General features: G+C 38.0%; 1 protein-coding gene across 4 annotated transcripts in view; it reads left to right on the top strand.

Moving 5' to 3' along the window:
* Positions 1–23924, top strand: part of LOC127799110 (uncharacterized) — a 66727-nt gene that overhangs the window by 22276 nt on the left and 20527 nt on the right. For all 4 annotated transcript variants that reach the window (XM_052332846.1, XM_052332845.1, XM_052332847.1 and 1 more), the window contains 3 exons: positions 3163–3248; positions 8371–8779; positions 8871–8971. In XM_052332846.1, the coding sequence (XP_052188806.1) occupies positions 3163–3248; positions 8371–8779; positions 8871–8971 (596 nt within the window). The remainder of the gene's footprint in view (positions 1–3162; positions 3249–8370; positions 8780–8870; positions 8972–23924) is intronic.

The following is a 23924-nucleotide window of genomic DNA, read 5'->3' as shown; positions in this document are numbered from 1 at the left end:
TAGTTTCCTTTACATCCTGTGACAAAGCGGTTAAAATAGCTCCTCTCCAATATTTGTTAGGAACGGGGCTAGTGAACATTAAGGATTGGGTAACTTGAAGCAAGTGGTGATTTTTACTCTCAGCCACCCCATTTTGGGGTGTGTAGGGACAAGTACTTTGGTGGAAAATCCCATTATTGGTGAGGCATTGGGTAAACTAATGGGAAAAATATTCACGACTATTATCAATTCTAAGAATATGAATAGGGGATTGAAAGACATTGAGGATCAGTTTTTGAAACTTTTGGAAAATAGCACTGACCTCAAACTTCTCTGTCTTGAGGTAGACCTAACATACCCTAGTATGGTCATCGGTGAAAGTTACAAACCACCTTGTGCCAGATAAGTTTGGGGTTTGTGTGGGTCCCCAAATGTCGTTGTGAATCAAGTGAAATGGTTGGGAAGGAGTATAAGAATGGATCAGATGATTGCTTCGGGATGTTTGGCAAGAATACAATGCTCACATTGAAATGAAACTCTCTTAATTGATGAATAAATGAGGGTGCAATGATTTTAGGTAAGAAAAACTTGGATGTCCAAGCGTTTGTGCCATAAACTAACATTAGGATTGGAGATAACTGTGAGAGAAATCTTATTTGGTGACTAGCATCTCAAGAAAGCATCATCTCTTGAAACATAGTAGAGCCCATCCTTTTCCTCAGCACTACCAATCATCCTCTTCAAAGACTGGTCCTGAAATAGGTAATGAGAAGGGAAGAAGGTCACAATATAGTTCATGTCTTGAGTTATCTTGCTAATAGAGAGAAGATTGCATTTTAACTTAGGTACATGCAATACAGATTTTAGTTTCAAACCAGACACATAAACTGTCCCTTAACCCACAACTGAAAATGTAGCACCAGCTGCCACCAAGACTTTCAAGTTCTTATCAGAGGGCTGGAACTTAGTTATTGTAGCCATAGAACCTGTCATATGATCGGAGGCTCTAGTATCTACTATCCTGGAATTCCCATTCATTTTCCTAGATAACAAGGAATATATCAGATTACCTCTTTGTGCCATGGAATTCGTTGGATTGGTGGCTGAAGTGTCTGGTCCCTTAGTTGTGTGTGGCTCAACAGCTTGTGAAGGAGCTCTAGCTGTTCGATGGACAGGTTCAAACTAGTGCCTTTCTCGGTTTTAGGAGCAACTGAAATAGAACATGCTGAACGCTCCTTCTTCCTCTTATTTTTAGGCTTCCAATTTGCTGGTTTATCATGTATTTTCCAGCATGTTTCCCTTGTGTAATAGGGTTTATTACAGCAATCACACTACAGTTTGTCCCCAGGAAGGGAAGAATTTTCTTCACGCTTAAATGTATCAAGCACAGAACTTGAATTTGTGTCTACAAAGTGTTACGACCCTAGGGTTTGGCTAGGATTTAGGAAGTAAATTGGTAAGAATTATAGAAAGAAAGAGCAAAAAAGGAGGGAAAGAGAGAAGAGAACATAAAGAATGGTGGGAGAAGAGAGAAAACCGAGGGAAAGCTTGGAGAATTGAGAGAGGGAAAATGGAATTCAATTGTTATTCAAATCATGCCTTTCTCTAACTATGCCAGCCTCTTTATAGGCTTACTATTGAAGGAAATAACAGAAAATACAACCAACCAACTACTATAATAGCCTTGCTAACTGTTTATACAAGAGTTAGTTATTCTTGCCTAACCTCTAGACTTCTACAATTAGGTCTACAACTTATATACCATGGATTTCCCCCCAATTACAATCATATCCTCAGGGTCATGACACAAAGGAGTTGAGCATTACCCGTTTTCTACTCTCTTCTCTTCTGACTTCAGCAAACACTTCCCAGAGGGATGGAAGCGGTTTCGTTCCTAGTAGTCAGCCATGTACTTCATCTAAATCAACATTGAGTCATTGAAAGAAATCAATGATCCTTTCTTTCTCCAACATTTTACTGTATTTCAGACTATCAATAGGACACTCCAAACTAGGATCATAAAAAACTCCATCTCCTGCCATAACTTCATCAAGGCATTGTATTGCTCAATGACATTAAGGTTGCCTTGTTGAGTGGTGCAAATAGCAGACCTAATCTCAAAACATTGGGTTGTGTTTTCAAAATCAAAATATATCTCCTGTACTGCCTCCCATATTTCTTTTACAGTCTTGTAAAACAGGTAGGTTTGTCTAATCTTCAGCTCCATGGAGTTAATAAGCCATGCCATGACAATTGAATTTTTTGCTTCCCACGTTCAGTAATCCGCTGCATCCACGTGTGGAGTTGGAATTGCTCAGGAGAGATAGCCAAACTTCACTTTGCCTATGATTACAAGAATAACAGAGTGAAACCATTCTCAAAAAAAATTTCTGTTCAACTTGTGTTGAGTAATCTGCAAGGAATGATTGTCGAAGGATAAAGGGGTTTGAAGGATACTCGCAGATGGTGAGTTGGAGGTGGCAGAGGAATCTTCCATTGTTTGGGCTGCATTCTCAGGGTTGATGTCAGCCATGGTGGTCGTTTTTTCTGGTTATGCTGGCTAGGTTGAACGGAGCTCCAATACCATGAAACGAGACAAGGTTTTGGGGTGAATGACACACACACTAATCTCATTATTCTCTGGGATATAAATACAAGATTAACTTCCTAAATTAGGATGCTGTAAAATAGAAATAATCCCTAAACTCTAGGTGAATCTCATAACTTTAGGAGAATACAATAGGCAAGATAATGATAGAAGATAACTTCCTAAGATAATGAGATATCAGTCCCACTAATCCTGGATTCTTCACTTTCCAACAGATATTAACGTTTTCAAATGGTTACAGCGTCACTATGCTGCTATACAATATATAAGGTTACATCTTCTACACATGCATGTTTCCATGCTTTCCCTTTTCTTTTCATAGAGCTCTATTTCAGATATTGATCCTGATGGTTTGTATTCATGTTTTTCTCCTCCTGTTGTCCATCTGAATGTTCTGAAAGCTTAGATCTTACCAGTTTCTGTTTAATTTATGCTGATAATCTTCATACTGTTTTATGGTTGGAAAGCTTGAATTATGTACCCAACCCCTCCTATTAAGGCTCGGGGTGGTTGTTTTTGTTTACTCTGCATATTGTATTGCTTCAGATTATGACTTCAAACTTGTTCATGTGCAGGCTAATGACCGTGAACTTCACTTTTCCATGGTTGATGGAGATTTCAAAAAGTTTGAAGGCAAGTGGTCCTTGAAATCCGGGAAAAGGTAAATCTACCTTAATCTATTGACAATATATGGTGTAGAACCTTGACTTTGGGAATACACTGGATTTTTATCTCCATTTCTTGATTTTTCTGATGCTCCGTTTTAGTGATTCTTTCTTCTGGTTCTATTTCTTCTAGAATAGTATTGGAAATATAGTTTACTGTATGAGGTTAGAGAATAAATGCCAATAAGACTTTCTTTACTCTTGGATGAAGAGATTTGAAATTAATGGATTTGAGTATTTAATTTGAAAATGCATGGGATGGTTATTAGAATTTGATTTGAGGATCAAAGCATAAGGCTTTAATCATTGTACAAATAGAATACCATATTAAGATCTGGCCATGTGCACCTATCATTTGATCAACTCCTAACCAAGCACTCAAATTCTTCCACTTATTTGCTGATGCCTAAAAAGTAGGAAATAAAATATAAAGTGAAAGCAAATTTCTTTAATATCAAGTGCAAATCCATCAACACAAACATAGCCCTAAAAACATATTTCTTTCAGTTTGTATATATGATGCTGATCTTCTGTATGGCTTAGATAGATATTTGATTCTCATTATTGCTCTGCATTAGGCATGAAATATGATATTGACCTTTGTAGCAGGACTTCATTGCTGAGAACTTCTGTTTAAATCCTTTCTATGGGAAATGAGCATTTTCTCATCCTTTAAAGTTTTACCCATTATAGTCTCTATTCCATTCATCATATTATCCTCTATTAACTACTAGAATTTGTATCCTTTGGCTTTTAAAAATGTAACCTCTTTAGTAATCCATCAAGTCTCTTAGAGGCAAATGATATTGATTTTTCGTTTTTTAAATCATCAAATCCACCACCTATATGTATTTTCATTATATTCCATGATTCAATCCTGAGCTTTAACCTTGGACTGATTTCTTTTCTCACATTTATATGTGAAAATGTGAGTAGTCTTGCAAATTTAAAAGTACATATGGACAAATTCAAAGTGTCATTAAGAGGGTTACACCATATCAAAATATGTGTACCTCCTCCCCATCAGGTTTTTTCCTTCAGCTGTATGCGGTGTCCCTGGATAAAGGGAAGAGAGTGGCAGATTTGTGGTTTTGGGTTAATAACGAATGGTTTTGGAGCCTTAGCTAGAGAATGCCACTTCTTGATAGAGAAGAGTCTATCTGGGCTGAGCTGCTGAGAGATATCTCCCAAGTTCATTTGGTGAAAGGGAGGAGGGATACGGTATTTTGGTCGCTTGAAGCGGCTAGTTCCTTTTCATCGCACTCATTCAATGAGAGGCTTTGCTCCCTAATGTTTAGTTCCAATGTCCCTCAAATTAATTCAATGGAAGCTCGGGTTTGGGGCAGTCTAGCTCCTCCAAAAGTGGAGTTGTTTGTGTGGCTGGTCATATGGGGCAAAATTAACACAAAGGACAATCTAGGTAGGAAAGGAATTCTGCAAGGGAATGATCTTCTTTGCGTCTTCTGTGGCTCTGCTCCGGAGTTTGCGGACCACCTCTTTGTCCATTGTGAGGCTATCTTGTGCTTGTGGCGGCAAATCTTTAGTTGGTAGGGCTATGAGTGGGTTTGTTTGAGATCAGTTGGGGATCTATTTGAGCAGTGGGATTTTTTTGCTCAGGGTAAAGGCCAAAGGAAGGTATGGAAGTCTCTCTTTTATTCAGCGCTATGGACAATGTGGCTGGAGCGGAATAGGCTAATTTTCAAAGATTGCGGGTCAGGTGCAGTTGATATCTTTAACTTAGTGCTTGCTAGGTTAGTGGCATCGGTGAGGGTTGTGGAGCCATCTTTCCCTTACTCGGTGGATCAGGTCATCATGTCAGCCTCTACTCTTGGTCACTAAGTTCTTCTCCCTCTCCTAGGCTTGTTGGCTATAATGTCAGTTTTGGGTTGTCATTTCCCCCTAATGGCTTGTGTCGGGGAGGTGGTGGTGGGGGTGTTTTGGGTGGTATAGTTTTGTATAGTTTTGTTTGGAACTCTCTTGTTCCGGGTCATTGATGTACATCTTCTTTGCATTCATTAATATAATTGAGCTCACTTATTTCAAAAAAACATATCAAAATATCCTTATGTCTAAAATTTATATTCAATAAACTGTAAAGTGATCAACAATCAAACACAAGGGATACAAGATTTATAGTGATTTAACATCACTTGTGCCTATGTTCACTCTACAGGATCCAACCCGATCTGGCTTTCCAATATATAATACCTTGGGGTTTTTCTCATGCAAGTTCACGTAAAAAACTTGTCACCCAATAGATTCACGGGCTCTAGGCAGCCATACCCATACAACAAGAAGTAACCACTTGCCCTTGCAAGCCACAGTTTAAAGTCCAAAGGACAGTTCACATTGGACAAAATTGATATAATGAAGCTCTGACAGAAACAATAAAGAAAAATAAATATAAGTTATATTCCTTTTTTCTTTTGTAGAAGAAACACAAGCCCTTTCTTAGATCTGAAGTGCAGCACTTGTTGTATAGCTTCTTATTCTTCAATATGACAGATCTCGCTTTGAAACTTCTTTGAGAATGTAGAGAATAGGAGCAAACATGCAAGAGTTCTTTCAAAACTGTCTGGATATCTTGAAATAGGCTCCTGAAGGATCATTTCAAGTAAGACGCTCCTCCCATTATTAACTCCAATGGCTTGATTGAGTAGAATAAGGAAATTTGCAGAAATCTTGCAATCACAGGAAATTGTTGTTATAGCCCAATAGTCAATTCTTAGTCAGCTGATGGACTGACTGATAAACCCTTTAGGTTGGCTATCCACAAGGATTATCAATTACTGGGTCAACTAATGCATTAGATATATGCAGCACGAAAAACAGAATGAAAGAGAGATCGACTAGTCTCTTGAACAGTCAAATGGTAGATTAACTGTGCAAAATAGGGACCATCTTATCTTGACTGATGGTACAATCAGTGGACTGATGTTTGACTGGTGGTTTCAGAATGTCTGAATGCTGCACAGCTTCAATAGGTTGTTCATATAGTGTTTTGTACTTTAATTACATTAAATGTCATTTAGACAGTAAATATAAATAACTACCTAGTATTTGAATTCAATAAAAATATCAAAATAATCAAAATCCTTAAGAATAAAAAGTTGAAATTGGTTCCTAGTACAAATTCAAAAAAATTTTAGATTTAGCATTTTCACTTCCAAGATGAGGAATCTCTTTTGCTTATTCATTAAAAATCATTTTGAGAACAATCCATATGAATAATGAAAAACAGGGAAATTGTTTTATAAAATGAAATCATTTTCATGTCCTCTTGTTATATGGGCTAATTTCCTAGAATCAGAAAAAAAAAATTTGGATCTTGATTGTCAAATACAATAAAAATTTTGAAATATCTGTCACGACCTTGCATTATGCAGTTTCTTTTTTCAGTTGTTATATCTTTGTTCAATTATTATTTACAGTTATGTATTAGGGTAGTTAAGTGTAGTGGAGTGGTGGAAGTGGAAGTGATAACTGCTGTAATTGCTACAAGTGACTGTTGGTAGATATATAAAGTTGTAACCCCACAGTGCCGAGATATGAATGAATTATCAAAAAGTTATTGAAGTCTCTTATTTTCTCCTATTGTTCTCTTGGTTTCTCCCTACTTTCTGTCAACTTCTCCTTCAATTCTGCCTGATTTTCCCTAATATTGTGTTTGTTTCTCCCTCAATTCTTCCTATTTCTCCCTCAATTCTAATTCTATCTTCAAGGAAAATATTAGTAAGACTAGGTTCCTGACAATATCTCTCTTTTTAATTGTTTCATTCATTAATATCTTGACTTAGAAAAGCTTTTAGTACCTTGATTGTCAGATGCACTAAAAATTTCCAAGTATCTCTCGTTTTAATTGTTTCATTCTTATTTCATTTATATTCATTTATTTGCAATATGTTTTTTATATCAAATCAAGCTTGGGTCAACAAGATATTCAACTTTATAAAATATATTCTATTATTTCTTCAAACTAATTACATAAAAACACATTCCTTAGAACATGACAACTAAATTTCTACACTTTTGTCTAGCTAAAACTCAATTATCTACACTTAAAAAAAAAAAAAACTATTCTCTGTAGATTTTAGTTTATCATATTTGATTTTCTTTTCTATTAATAAAATAGTTTAAGTTAATATATATATATATATATGAAAATAATGCGAAGACCACCAGGATTGCTAAATTGACAATTTCATAACAGAAATGACACCATATCTTGTGACCCGTTTACCAATTTGCAACTCTCTGGGATACTAGTGCTTTTTGGTATGAAGGTTGCAACACCTTGTCTCCTAAGCAAATTGTATAGGACTAAGTGCTTTGGGTTGAGCTGCTCCCAGCGCATAGGTCAAGTGGTCGGATGAGTAATATACCGGTGTCAATCCGGTGGGTTGCAAGTTCGATCCTCGCCCTATGCAAGGGCCAAAGGCCCAACTTGCGATTTACCTCTCCTAGCATAATCGAAGACATGAGCACCGGGGGCCGCCAAGGGTGGTCATCCCAAGTGCTTTGGGTTGAGCTCTTTTGTAATTGTTATCCTTTGACGCAACTGCAGAAAGTGTTTAGTTCCCCTCCAAAACTGTGAAACCCATTGAACCAATAATGCATACATATTTTTACCTGCCAAAGAGTGAAGCTATTCTATCTATTGAATTTATCTACTTTGTACTAGTGGGCACATATCAAGACTCCATAGAAACAGCTGACATGTACCTGTTTGTTGTTGACAAAATCTCTAATTGAGGTTTGATTTGGCAAAGAAGATCCCTTAGCTATAAGCATATTGAAAGTCAAGTTACTGAAGTTTGTGTGGTTTTGCTTCCATTGCCCATAACCTGGAAATGCTGATGTTTTAATTGACATAAGAGCAACCCCAAATTAGCAATGATGAAGTTGAAATACTAGTGTTGGAACTCATAGAGTAGCAAATTTCATCACCTAAAAGTTTCATGGGACCCAATTCTTCTATTTGTTGTAGTTGTGGTGTTACTTTGGTGCAGAACTGTCTTTCTCATTTTCTTTCCCCATTCAGATAGATGGTTGCAATAGCTCACTTGTTGCAGTCTTTGCTTTTCTTTCCTAATTTCTGTTGGTTATTGTGTAATACAGGTCTTCAACTACAACTTTGTCATATGAAGTTAGCGTAATACCAAGGTTCAATTTCCCTGCCATATTCTTGGAGAGGATTATTAGATCAGATCTTCCTGTGAATCTTCAAGCCTTGGCTTGTAGAGCAGAGAAAAGTTTTGAAGGGAATCAAAATACAGCAATTACAGGACATCCCTTGGGTACAACATCAACTGCTTTCCCTGGCAAAGACTTTGACGATTCTATAACTGAGAAGAATCAAATTTCTCCTGGAAAGTTGAAGGAGAGTTATACCAGCTCAACTTTTGGTCGCTTGTTTCCATATTCTAGTGATTTGAACAGAAGTTGGGGAGTAGTCAGGAAATTTTGCAAACTTGAGAGGCCGTGTGTGGTGGATGAAGTTCATCTTCGTAGATTTGATGGCCTATTGGTAACCGATTGACTCTGCCCTTATTTCATTTGGTCCTTTTTTCCTGCAGATTTCTCAGTTGTCTGGCTGATAAAATGGTTTTGGGCTTAAGGAAAATGGAGGTGTACATCGTTCTGTCATTGCCAGCATAACAGTTAAAGCTCCAGTTCGTGAAGTATGGAATATCTTGACAGCTTACGAAAGTCTTCCTGAGTAAGTATCATTTTTCTTATGTTGTGAACTTTTCTTTTTTTGTTTCACGACCATTATATTTTGTAAATTCATACTTCATGTTAATATCATTTCTAGCAATTCAATAAATTGGTCCCTCAACCTTGTTTAAAACATGATACAGGTTCCATTAGGACACACTTTGTTTTAATTATCTTTCAGAAAATTGGGTACTGTAGGCAATGAAATATGGATGACAATTATATCTCTGCAGGTTACTGTTGTAAAAGATATTTCTTGAGCTGTAACCAAGTATCAAAACATTGTTTAGCCTAGCTCAAAAATCAAAATGAGTTGGAAATGACAAATAATATTGCCAAGTGCCAACATATAAAATGTCTGGAAACAAAAGCTGAAAACTTTATAAGTACTCATATAAAAATAATTAAACATGTTTGAAATTTATACATGGGGCACAAGAAAGCAATTTGTGAAAGAAGAATAGGCAATGCATATGTTCCGTGTTCATTAAAAATAGATACTGAAGAAAATATTCAGAGAACAACTGATGCAAGACAGCAATGAAGAATCACAGAAAGTAGAGAAGGAAGAGAAAAGGTAGGAAGAAGAAGAAGAAGCTAGAGAAGAACTGAATCCAAGAGAAAAGAAAAGAGAAGAGAGTATAGCCCAAAGAGGAATCAAAACCAATGTATTCAATATCAAGAACTAAATTAAAAGTTACATCATGAGCCTTACTTATAGGCCAAAAGTAAACCTAACTATAGTATTGTGAGAAGTCAGAGGTAGAACTCGAACCTGAAAGCCAGCTTAACAGCTGGAGGGATCCTCCTCCTTATATATAGCTCAGGTCTCCCTTGCTGAGACGATGTGGGATTCTCATACTCCCCCCCACGCCGAAACTTCTCCAGTAACTAATACATGCCTAGGTGATCAGGCAGAGTACTAGTCCATGACCACGACCGAGGGTAGTCCCTCAGCCAAGGGTTGGCTCTGATACCATGTGAGAAGTTAGAGGTAGAACTCCAACCTAAAAAGCCAGCTTAATAGGTGGAAGGATCCTCCTCCTTATATATAGCCCAAGTCTCCCTTGCTAAGGCGACGTGAGATTCTCACAAGTATCATTAGGAATCTAAATCCTAATATGATTCCAATCCAAATAATAAGATAACAAAATAAATCCTAATCTAAATCTAATCTATAAAGTCAAAATAGGAAACATATCCCTATCATTCTCCTTGGTAGGACAAAAAACTTGTCCTCGAGTTTTGGCAGATCTGTATTACTCAATCACACAACCATAGGGACAGTGACTGGATGGTCTTCAGTCACTGTCTTCTGTACACCCGTGTCACTAGAGGCCGAGGGCTATCATGAACGTTGACTCTCCTATTAGAGGAAGGGCTTGTTGCCAGGATGTCCAAGTCTTGCTGGCTTTAGTATAGCTCGAGTAAATCAAGGTCAAGCTGTTGTAACACGAGTAGGGTGATCCAGGTAGCATCAGAACAGGACAACCCTGCCAACATACTAAGAACTATTGTACCTATCTATCCCTGATAAAAATAATTTGCTCTTCTAAAATAGCATTAATGTTATCCTTGTGTTCTGATTTGGCATGCGGTGATGGTAATGCAATATTAGGGTCAGGTACTGAATGGGAAGGATTAGGTTGAGGAGAGACACTAGAAGTATCAATGAAAGAGATGGCCTTTATTTGCAACAAGGTCCTCAACATAAAAAGTAGAGCAAAACCCATAGTCACACGGTATATCAATGGCATAAGCATTTGGTCCAACTTCTTGTAAAATTTGAAAAGGACCCACACTATGAGAGTGTAACTTCGAGACAGTTCCTGTGGGAAACCTCTTTGGTCTGATGCGGATCATCACATAATCACCAATTTTAAATTCAACATGATACGGATGAAGGTCATCTCGAAGTTTGTATATTGCATTACTCCCCTTGAGCTGTTTGGTAATCTCAACGTGTAAATCACAAATTGTTGAGCAAAAGACTCAGCAAAGTGACACTCAAGCATAGGGCAACATAGGAAGCAGGTCTAAGGGCTTCCTAGGTTGTTTGTAGCCTTGAGCTACTTCAAATGGACTCATTCCTGTAGACCTAGCTTTAGTTTCCTAGGTTCGAATGAACATACATCCAGCTACTAAGCATGACCTTGAAGGTTGGTGTAGATGTTCTTTCCTACATGACATGTATTTGTGCCGGAGGTTTGAGCTTGGACCTTCATGAGAGAACTTGTAGATGGATCTCGGATAAGAGGTCTTCCCTCCTTTGTGGCTTCAAAGTGAAGGGTGATTATGATCAATACCCATGTAAAATTGCCTTCTGGTTTGCCTGTCCTAACAATTTCTCTGTAGGAAAAAGAAAGGCCCATTTTACATTTTTTTAAGTGATTGCTCTATATCCTATGATCTTTTGCAGACACTTTTTGCCTATAGGCACATAGTCAACTAACAGTCTTCAGGTTAAGAAAAATTCAGAAAAGGTAAATAATACAGCCTATAAGATCTTCAGAGTAATGTCAACACTGATTCTAGAAAATTTTATGAAATGCTTCAACTTCCTTGGCTGGAGTTTGTCCACTGTTCATATGTGATAGCAAATAATGCTTTGAAATATTTCAAGTGAGGACTCTGCTTCAGTGACCTCTCTCACTGTTGTTACTGCCCTACTTTTCATAGTTAAACCTTTAAACCAGGGAAATCATGATTTTAATGTTAAATAATTCAGCATGATTAATCAGAGAAAGAAAAATGAACCTTTTTTATTTATAGCTTTTTCGTTTTGCATGTTCCTTTCTAACTGGATTACCAGCAATTATATATTTTAGGGCAATAACAAACTTGAAACTTGGGGAAGATTAACAGATAACAGAACCCATGAGGGTGACTTGTTCTGTCCAAAATGGAATAGCAATGATGGTTGAAACTATGTTTTGCAGTATTTGGAAAAACCTTTGCAGAATTTTTCTGAAATATTCAGATGCTTTTTCTTTTTTCGCTTTTATACTTTATAAAACATTTTAAAACATTTCAGAAGGGAAAAATAGATACCTGCTTTGAGTTCTACTATAATACTCAGCTTTTGGTGCAGTAATTCTCATATGCTGTCGATCAGGTAAAAAACCTGTGCCAGAACAAGCAAAAGTGTAGTTATCCTGAAAATGAAAATGACAAAGCAGTAACTGGTGTAAGAGAAATATGTGCCTCCTTTTGACGGATATTACATTCTTGACAACTTATGTTGTAGCAATGTCTTATCCTCATTACTCCAAAGCTTTCTCAAAAGCATGCATAGCTGTACATGGTAACCCTTATATGTTTTGAAAGAGAAACAAAGATGCTTGTATTTGTATTGAAGTCATCATCTAGTGATGCTAGGGGATGCAAGAAATGGCAATTCTATACAGACATTATAGTCAAATCCTAACATTTAGTCTGACTGGGAAGCTCATATTTATGTTTCGCCAATCACTTTTTTTTAGTCTGACCAGGATGGTTGGCATAAAGATATGAATATAGACTTTTATGTGTACTGTGCATCTTCTAACATGCTTGCTTTAGCTATTATGATACTGAACAGACCTGCATTTATGATTCCTAAGGATTCTGTTGTTGCTGATCTCAAAATGAGTAGTGTTGAGAGTATAAATAATAATATAAAATCAATGAAATAATCCTTTATCAATTGTTTAAACTTTTAGATGTGTTGCTGTCAATAATGTTGACAGGGTACTGAGCAGGGAAAAGTTGTGCTTAAAACTCACTGCAGACCTTATATTTAACTATTTGTTCGTGTTTGGCTTACTTATCAATAAAAGTCCAGACACACGTGAAGGAGCATGTTAAGAGTATAAAAAAATAGTAACATAAAAGATAAAGTTACTTTGCCCTATAAGAACTTAAGGATTTGTATGAGTTGTGATCAATAATTTAATAGGTTGAACATTGTAATTTTGTTTAATAGTAATTTACCACTAGTTGAAAAGGCTTGAACTTTGAACAAAAACATACAACATAGATTAAAAATGTTGAACCAAATATGCATAACAAGATTTGAACTCAAAACCTATTAAAACTAAAGCTTTTGATACTATTATAGAAACTAGATCTATGTAAATATGGAAATTAGTCAACTACGTAAATATGGAAAGTAGAATATCATAGAGTATAATCCTAGGATCTTGACTGTATATACTAGTGTAATATGCAGCAATGAAAATATAGAAAAGCATTTTTTGTTCATCTTCTACATGGTATCCGAGCCTTAGATCTGGTCCCTGTCGTACCTAGATCTAGTGTGAAGTTGGAGCAACCTCGTCGTGCTTGTCCTGCCCTAGATTTGCTCATCTCACAGTCGGTCGCCTCACCTCCCCTTCACATCGGTCACCATCGTCAGAAGAGAGAAGACAGATTATAGCCAGACTACTTGGTCATCTTGTCGTCGATCACCATCACATCGGTCGCATCGGTTGCCATCAGTCGCATTGTTCGCCCTGCTGCTTCCGTCGTGCGGTGGCTTCTGCTCCAACCTTCGGTGTTCTCCAACTTTCATTGCCCTCCTACTCTGACCTCTTGCAGCTGGGTTGCAGATTAGCCACCGATCTGCTTCGACTGCGCTGCAACTCAGCAAAACCAGTCCTCTTTCATGCCCTAGATTCAATCTCGAGATCCAAATATGAGCTCAGGCATGTCTAGTTCCAATGTGAGTTAAAGTTTGTGATAGGATCTTGTTGAATCCCAACACTACATTGAGTTCCCAGTATTGAATCTTCCGAGTTCTTTGGCAACCAAGTGTTGGTATCGATTCTTCCTAGTTGTTGGTTTCAAGTTGCAATTATTTGGGTTATTCTTCCCAATTGTTGGATCTTTTGATTTCGTGTTGTTTTTTATTCTTAGTGGTGACTGTTGTTTAAGTTGTAATAGTGGCTTCATTTTTTGATCCAGTTGAATCAGTTGGGTAGAGATCTTGATGGTAGCCCTTATAAGTCACAATAACTAGACTGTAAATGGACATTGAGGTGGAAAGGGTGGTCGTGGAGGAAAGCATAATGTTGATACTAGTGGGTGTGGGTGTCGTGGTTTAGATTTTAGCAGCAGACCTACATGTCATCACTGTGGTGAAGCTAGTCACACCAAATGCACTTGTTGGAAGCTTCATGGAAAACCCTCATAGCTGTCTATTGCCAATATTACTACTCGTGATAAGAGCCCTTCTGAACATACAGTTCTGATCCCTACTAATGAATACACTTGCTTTACCCAATACTAGGCCTCTAAATCATCCATCAAAGCCTGACAACCATTGGTGATAGATCAGGTAATCCTATTACATGTCTTATAGCATCCTCTACCAAGGGGATCATTGATTCTAGTGCTACAAATCATATGACCGGGAACCTAGGTATTCCCTCATCCTTTGATTCCCAAACTTCTTTCCCAAATGTGACATTAGTTGATGGGTCCATTGCATCTATAGTAGGCTCTAGGGTTGCCCTTCCTACTCCATCTCTTCCATTGTCCTCTGTTTTATGCCTACCTGATTTCTCTTTCAACTTACTCTTTGTCAGTAAACTTTCTCATATCCTTAATTATTGCGTGTCATTTTTTCCTACCCATTGTATCATTCAAGATCTTAAGACGAAAACGATTATTGGTAGAGAGTATGAGTCTAGTGGTTTGTATCTTCTTAACACTACTTCTACACCATCAATTCCACAACCAGCCGCATGCTCCGATGTCCTCTCCCCTCTTGATCTCCACTGTCATTTGGGACATCCTTCCTTATCAACTTTGAAGAAGTTGTCTCCTCATTTGTCTTCTTTATTGAACATAATTTAACACCTAACTAAACTGTTAGGTTGAAGAGAACTTAGGAAAAAATATCCCACGTTATCATGTATTGAACCATAGACCAATCTTATACAAAAGGTTTCCTACTTAAGTTAGAACTCTATCTAGCTTCAAACACTATAAAGATATACCCATTCTAAGATACTTCTACTACTTTACATTATCTCTATTATTTAGGTAACTTATCTTCACAATCTTATCTCCTATAATTTTTCCAGTTATCTAGGAACTCTTTTCTTCTTCTTTATCCGCATCGTCTCGGCTTCATCTCTATCTTCATCTCTTTCTCTTGTAGCATGTTAATAACCTCTTCTTCTTTATCTTAAACATACAGATTCCTAACACCCCCTCTCAAGCTGGTGAATAGACATCTTCCATTCCCAACTTGCTAATTAAAGCTTCAAACCCCAGTCTTGACATAGCCTTTGTAAGAACATTTGCTTCTTGATTTTCTGTAAGAACATAAGTTAGCTGGATTCCTCCTTCCTCAATTTCTCTTAGTATGAAACTTCTATCAATTCTCACATGCTTCATCCTATCATGTTGAACAGGGTTATTGACAATGCTTATGGCTGACTTGCTGTCGCTATATAGCTTCGTTGGTAATTTTAGAGGCATTCTCATATCTTCCATTATCCTTGTCAACCAAATTAATTCACAAATACCTTGAGTTATTGTCCTGAATTCTGCTTCAGCACTACTTCTTGCAACCACGGTTTGTTTCTTACTCCTCCAAGTACTGAGATTTCCCCATAGTTTAGTGCAGAAACCTGAAGTAGACCTGCTATCAGTAACCGATCCGGCCCAATCAACATCAACAAATCCTTCTACCCATCTATTCTCAACTTTCTTAAATAACAAACCTTTCCTAGGTGTCCCCTTTAAGTATCTCAAAATATGGTAAGCAGCATCTAAGTGTTGTTGAGTAGGTGAGTGCATAAATTGGCTCACAATGCTTACTACATATGCTATGTCTAGATGTGTGAGTGAGAGATAGATCATTCTGCCAATAAGCCTTTGATACCTTTCTTTATCAACTAGAAGATCATTATCCTTTATGAGATATTTCCAATTTCTTTCTAAGGGTGTGTGCCTCGGTTTACAACCTAGCATACTTGTATCTTTAAGGAGGTCTAGAGTGTATTTCCTTTGAGAGAGTTGTATGCCCAACTTCCTTCTTGCCACTTTCATTTCCAAGAAGTATTTCATTTCTCCAAGATCTTTAACCTCAAACTCTTTCTTCAGTCTTTGTTTCAAATTTTCAATTTCTGAAGCATCATCACCGGTTGTAATTATGTCATCCACGTATACAATTAGGATACACCTCTTTCCATCTGTTGTACACTTGGTGAAAAATGTATGATCTGCTTCTCCTTGTGTGTAGCCAAACTTAGTGATTGTTGAGCTGAATTTCTTGAACCAAGCTCGTGGAGATTGCTTTAGCCCATAGAGTGATCGTTGTAGTTTGCACACTTTGCCAGTTTTTCCTTCTTCTTCAAACCCCGGTGGGATTCTCATGTACACTTCCTCTTCTAATTCCCTATTTAGGAATGCATTTTTAATATCTAGCTAGAACAATTTAGTAGCGCCCCACTTTCCAAAATACACAACAATGCGAAAAATAAGCTAATATCACCTATGGGCATTATGGAAACCCTTGCTAACGAAAGTACTGGATCGAATCTGAAAGTTTAATCAAAGCTAAATAAAGGGGGTTTCCACTATATTTCCTTTACAAGAACAAGAAATGCTCACGACTTCCAATACTCCAAAAAAACTCAACACACCACTGTAGGTACAACTGTAGGACACCCACACACACACCTCTTACAACCTTGAGTATCCTAGCTGCTATTTATAATACATCATTCAGGTTACGTGGGTACATAATGAAATAATGTAACCCCCCAAAGCTAGCTAAGCACCACCTTCTTGCCCTTCTTGAACTGGAACCTGGAACACCTGACACGTTTGATAAACTTGGAACGTTGAATGTCCTAGGGGTATGAAACACCCGAGTTAAATTTACATCTAAGTGAGTGGTACAAGGAAAGAAACAGTGCATGCAAAAGTAATATGCAATATATCAAGAAGTCTCCCCGAGCCTCCATCATTCCTATCGGCACTCGTGTGAAACTCCTCAACCCCACCTGTAGGCACAGGATTGCCCCCCCGATCATTGTGACGATTCTCCAATAAGTGGCCAACCATCATATACAAGTTCCCAATCCACCAATAGCCACTGTCACCAAACAACATGTTGAAGACAAAGCAGAAGGAATATGCACAAATTAAGGAATATCAATTAGGCATGACCCCACCTGTAGGCACAGTGCACAAACTAAGGAATATATGATGTGAAAACCACAAGCCACACGCGAGAGGAATCATGTTTAACCCCATCCACGAACCACAACCACAAACTCCGTGATGTAGGAAAAATAGGAAAGAAATGCTCGGAAGCAAGGAAACATGAGATGTAAGCCACCAACCCCACATAAATGAGACCAAGGATAATCAATAAGAAGCAAGAAACATGCGAAAACCACTCACCTTGAAGGTTTACCCTAAGAAGCACTGTTTACGACGAGCGGGACTGGGTTCTCTGCAGAAATCACGAATTTCAGTAAACCAAACACCAAATATGTTTACATAGGGTTGTAGGGAATTAAAATAGGGTCAACTCTGTAAATTTTCAGGTCAAGAGGAGATCTCACGCGTCGCCGGAAGGTGGCTGACGCGCCCACACGTGCAGCCCTTTGCCGGCGTGTGTAGTTCTCGAGTAATTTTCAAGGAACAAATTAAGGATTTTCTGAAAGATCGTGGAGACTAATGCAAGGGATCATCATCTTAAGGGATTTTGGAAGGTTTAAGGAATTCTAGGGCTCAAGTGTTATAAGTACGAAGAACTTTTGGGCTAAGGAGTTATTTATGAGAAACTTAAAATATCTACTAACTAAACACTTAAGGAAACCAAATGGGTCTAACTTATGGTTAGAAGAGTAATGATGAACAATGATGGCAACCTAAATAAACATGTGGAAGCACACATCTCAAGGGACACTTGTCGCAAGGGCATGAAAAGGCACAAATCTCTAAGGACACGTGGCACAATCCTATGAAGGTCATGATGACCTCTCTTATCCAAGCGACACGTGGCACGCTCGGATTAGCTAAGGATGTCTATAAATACCAAGCCTTTGGAAGGGTCATTCTTACCATTAAACAAGAGGGTAAAGAGGTGAGTTTAAGAGGAGAAACTCTGCCCAAAAACGAGGTGGAAAAATGCTTTATCGGAAAAGTCAAGCCTCCATCGTAAAGCATGCCAAACAACGTCAAATCTGAGACTTTGGAGGCTAAGTCTTGGATTTCAAAATGATCCAAAGGTGGATTAAATGTTATTTGAGATCCGCAATCATGACTCCCAAATGGTTTAGTTAGCTTAATTCATTACCCTAACGATCCAGTCGTAAAGTTCCAAGAATTACACATTGACTCGAACTTTTCAAGTAATTGCACTTAAACCCTTTGTAACTTGGTCCCCGGACCATCTTTTAATTACATTTTAGCTCCCAAAGAAATGATAAATTACGCTAATATCCCAAGATTTTAGGTAAATTACACTTTTACCCGAACTTCAATATTTACGATTTTGCCACTGGCTTAAAAACTGAATCTTTGTCCCAAAGCTTCTATAATCCCTTAAAAAGACCTATTTTCTCAAGTATTAGAATCTAATAATCTCAGGTATTACATCATATTTGAGTTCGAAAATCTGGGGTATTACAAATTTCCAATCCAGATTTACAGCAAGAGATAATATAACCCGTGTGGAATTTAACTTTGCTACAGGTGCAAATGTTTCCTCATAGTCTATTCCATAAGTTTGAGGGTACCCTTGAGCTACTAACCTTGCTTTGTGTCTATCCACACAGCCATCTGATCTATACTTGATAGTAAATACCCATTTGCAGCAATGATCTTTTTGTCTTTGGGAGTTGCAACAACATCCCATGTGTGGTTCCCCATCAAGGCTTTAATTTCCTCCATCACTACTTCCTTCCATTTAGGATCTTTTAGAGCTTCTTTGATATTTTGAGGTACTATTATTGCATCAACAGTAGTTGTGAAAGCCTTAAACTATGTAGACAACCTGGAATATGTTAGATAATTAGAAATAGGATGCTTAACACATGATCTCACATCTTTCGGATAGCAATGGGAATGTCTAGATCACTGTCGTGGCTGGCATCATGCTCTCTGGTTGATTCAGTATGTTCAGCAAGTTCTTCCTCTCTTGTTGGACCTTCCCTTGGTTCTAATGATTGGCCGAGATGAGGATCAGAACACTTAGACCTTCTTGAATAAACTTTGATAGCCTTTTCTCCCCTCAAATCAGTCACTAAGGGCTCAGTTTGTTGGGGAACAGGAGAGTTAGAGGAGTCAAGGTTGGCTGATTCGATGAGAATTGGTTGAAAGGAAGGTGGGAGAGGAAGAGATACCATAGGATCCCAATGATTTTCAACCTACTGGAGCCCACTGCTGGAATAATAGAATTCATTTTCCATAAATGTCACATCACAAGAAACAAAGAATTTTTGTGATGATGGGCAATAACATTTATATCCTTTTTGTGTGGGAGAATAGCCAATAAACATGCATTTGAAGGATTTTGGCTCGAGTTTGTGATGGTTAGAACCAGTTTGATGAACGTATACAACACAACCAAAAACTCTAGTAGAAAGAGAGTTAAGGATGCGTGTATGAGGATAATAATGAAAGAGATGATTCAAGGGAATTTGATAGTCTATTACTTTGAATGGCAGCCTATTGATCAAATAAGAGGCTGTTAAAACCGCCTCACCCTAATACCTATGAGGAGTAGGAACTAGCAATCATTAGGGATCTAGCCACTTCAAGCAAATGGCGATTTTTTCTCTCCGCTACCCCATTTTGCTTAGGAGTATAGGGGCAAGTGCTTTGATGAAAAATCCCATGATTTATTAGATATTGGGTGAGGGGTTGAGAGAAGTATTCACGGTCATTGTCAATCCTAAGGATGCAAATAGAGGACTGAAAAATATTTTGAACCAATTTATGAAAGGCTTGAAAGATAGCACCTACTTCAAATTTTTCTTTCATGAGATATACCTAACATACTCTTGTGCGGTCATCAGTAAAGGTGACAAACCATCTAGCACCAGTCAAGTTTGGAATTCTTGCTGGGCCCCAAATATCGCTATGAATCAAGTAAAACGACTTAGAAGGAGAGTAAGAATGAGGCTAATATGTACTGTGTGTTTGTTTTGCAAGAATGCAACTTTCACATTAAAGAACTATTCCCTCTTTATTGAAAAATAAATCTGGATACAACCGTTTTAAATAAGAAAAGCTAGGATGGCCAAGCCTATTATGCCATAACAAAATATTGGAATTAGAATGAACTGTAAACTAGAGTCTAGGAATTAACTAATTTGAGGGAGATAGGTTGTCTGATATCCAATAAAGCCCGTTCTTTTCCTCAGCACTACTAATCATCTTCCCCGATGTTCGGTCCTGAAAAACACAAAGAGAAAGAAGAAAAATCACAGTGCAGTCCATATCCCTTGTTAATTTGCTAGCAAATAACAAATTGCATGTCAAACTTGGCACATATAGTATTGTTTTAAGTTTCAATCCAGCCACACATATACTCTCGTATCCCTTAACAATGGACATGTTTCCATCTGCCATTAACACTGTTAACTTCTTATTTTGAGGCTGAAATTTTTCAAAAAACAGTTTTGATCCGGTCATGTGATCGGATGCACAGGTGTCAATGATCCAACCTTTTCCATTCACGCTTCTAGTAGTTAGAGAGTACTTTAAGTTACCTCTTTGGACCAATGATGCAGACGTGCTGGCTGTTGATATGTCTGGATCCTTTGTCAGTTGAGTGTCAAGTAGTTTTTGTAACATCTGCATCTGATCACTAGTTAGAGTCATACTTATACCTTTCTCGGGTATGGGAGGGGTTGCAACTGATGTTGTGTAGGCTTCTCTCTCTTTTTCTCTTCTATTCTTCGGTTTCCAATTGGCTGGCTTCCCATGCAACTTCCAGCAAGTTTCTTTGGTGTGATATGGCTTGTTGCAATACTCACACCATGGTTTATCCCTAGGGAATTCCTCCCTCTTGGTTGTGATAAGTGTCGATCCTGTACTTGGATCTCCTGCTGGAAGCATGACTCGTTTTTTGCTTTCCTCTCTTCTTACCTCTGCAAATACCTATCGGAGGGAAGGAAGAGGTTTTAAGCCGAGTAGGTGACCTCTCACTTCGTCTAGATCGGAATTAAGGCCCTAGAGGAAGTCAAAAATATTTTCTTTCTCTAGCATCTTACCATACTTCAAGCTGTCAGTTGTGCACTCCCAACTTGGATCATAAAAGAGATCCATCTTCTGGCAAAGTTCTAGCAGAGTATTGTAATATTCAGTCACATATATTACCTTGCATAGTGGTCCGAATGGCTAATTGAATCTCGAAACATTGGGTTGTATTTTCGAGATCCGAGTATATTTCTTGGACTGCATCCCATGCCTCCTTAGCTATCTTGTAGAAGAGGTTTGTGCGACCAATTTTTAGCTCCATCGAGTTGATGAGCCATGCCATAATGATCGAGTTCTTGGCCTACCATTTTTGATAATCGGCAGAGGTTTCTGGTGGTGCTACAACATCACCAAATAAGTAGCCATATTTGCCTTTTCCTTTAATCACTAATGTAATCGATTGACACCACTCTTGAAAATTCTAACCATTCAATCGGTGTTGAGTGATTTGCAGGCTTTGGCTATCAAAAGACAGGGGCGGTCCTTGAGTCACCATTGGTTGTTGGTTCAGATTTGGGGTCGATTCTGTAGATGTTGTAGATTTTGAAGTGGCCATGGCTGCTACAGGGATATGCCTTGATAAATCAGACTTGGATCAACCTGGCTCTGATACCATGAAAAAAATTGAACACCTAACTAAACTGTTAGGTTGAAGAGAACTTAGGAAAAAATATCTCACGTTATCATATATTGAACCATAGACCAATCTCTTATACAAAAGGTTTCCTACTTAAGTTAGAACTCTGCCTAGCTTCAAACACTATAAAGATATACCCATTCTAAGATACTTCTACTACTTTACATTATCTCTATTGTTTAGGTAACTTATCTTCACAATCTTATCTCCTATAATTTTTCCGGTTATCTAGGAACTCTCTTCTCCTTCTTTATTCGCATCATCTCGGCTTCATCTCTTTCTCTTACAGCACGTTAATAACCTCTTCTTCTTTATCATAAACATACAGATTCCTAACATTTATCTCATTTAGAATGTGAGTCATGTCAGTTTGCTAAACATCACCATGTGTCTTTTTTCCCTCACATTAATAAACGCACTTCATTTCCTTTTATGTTAATCCATTCTGATGTTTGGGGTCCATGTCCAGTACCATCTAGGTCTAGATATTGATATTTTGTAACCTTTGTTGACGATTATTCCCGTGCTACGTGGCTCTATTTAATGAAATCTCACTCTAAATTATTCTCTATATTTCGTTTCTACCTAGCTAAGATTCAAACACAGTTTCATACTAATATGCTTGTTTTACGTAACGACAATGCCAGTAAATTTTTTTCCCCCATTTACCTCTTTCTATCACAACATAGCATTCTTCATGAATCGTCTTGTGTTGATACCCCAACCCATAATGGTGTTGTTGCTGAAAGAAAAAATGGACCTCTTGGAAATTGCCAGGGCTCTTCTTTTCTACATGAAAGTTCCTAAATCCTTTTGGGCTGATGCCATCTCTACTGCCAACTTCTTGATTAATTGCATGCCTTCTTATGTCTTTGGGGGGATATTCCCTACTCTGTCTTATTTCCTTTTCAATCTCTATTCCCTGTTGAACCCCGTATCTTTGGTTGCACTTGTTTTGTCTGTGATGTCCATCCCCACTTGTCTAAGTTGGATCCAAAATCTCTTAAGTGCATTTTTCTTGGCTACTCTCGTACTCAGAAAGGGTATTGCTGCTTTTCTCCTACCCTTGGCTAGTACTTGGTCTCTGCCGATGTTACCTTCTTTGAGACCACACAGTTCTTTCCTATCTCTACTGAACATGAGTATGTCCATGAGGATGAAGATATTTTGGTCTACACTGTGACCACTCGCGCTGCTCCACCTATGTCACTTTACCCACCTACCTTGCAAGTGTATTCTCACAGGGCTTTGGCTTCATATCCTCTATTGGCTTCTTCTTCATCTGCAGATCCTTCTACCACCACCACGACCCCGGTTCTTCCATCTCCAAATTTGAGCCTTAACCTTCCCATCGCTCTTCGCAAAGGTAAATTTTTATGTACTTATCCTATATCTTCTTTTGCTTCTTGCACACATTTGTCTCCCTCCCTTCAATGGTTTATTTCATCTTTAGATTTGGTCTTGGTTCCTAAATGTTTATTTGAAGCTCTTTCACACCCTGGTTGGCATGTGGCTATGGTTGATGAGATGCGAGCCTTGGATGAGAATGGTACCTAGGATCTATTTCCTTTACCTTCTGGGAAAACGACTATCGGATGCAAATGGGTCTTTGTTGTCAAGGTTAATCCCGATGGTTCTGTGGCCTAGCTTAAAACCCGTTTGGTTGCAAAAGGGTATGCTTAAACCTATGATGTTGATTATTCTGATACATTTTCTCTAGTGGCTAAACTTGCTTCTATTCACCTGTTTATCTCTCTAGCTAGTGCTGATGATTGACCCCTATATCAACTCAATTTCAAGAATGTTTTTATTTATGGTGACCTACAAGAGGAAGTCTATATGGAGCAATCACCTGGGTTTGTTGCTTAGGAGGAGTGAAGCAAGGTTTGTAAACTTCTCAAATCCTATATGGTCTAAAACAAAGTCCTCATGCTTGGTTTGGGCAGTTTAGTGAGGTTATTCAAGAGTTTGGACTTAAAAAATGTGTCTTTTATCATTTAGTGTTATATTAACAATCTAAGGTTGGTATAATATTGTTAGTCATATATGTTGATGATATTGTTATCACAAGGAGTGACAATGCAGGCATTACAACTCTTAAGTC

Source organism: Diospyros lotus, chromosome 4 (assembly GCF_014633365.1).
Source record: "Diospyros lotus cultivar Yz01 chromosome 4, ASM1463336v1, whole genome shotgun sequence".
NCBI classification, from domain to species: Eukaryota; Viridiplantae; Streptophyta; class Magnoliopsida; order Ericales; family Ebenaceae; genus Diospyros; species Diospyros lotus.
This window is presented reverse-complemented; position numbering and strand designations above follow the sequence as displayed.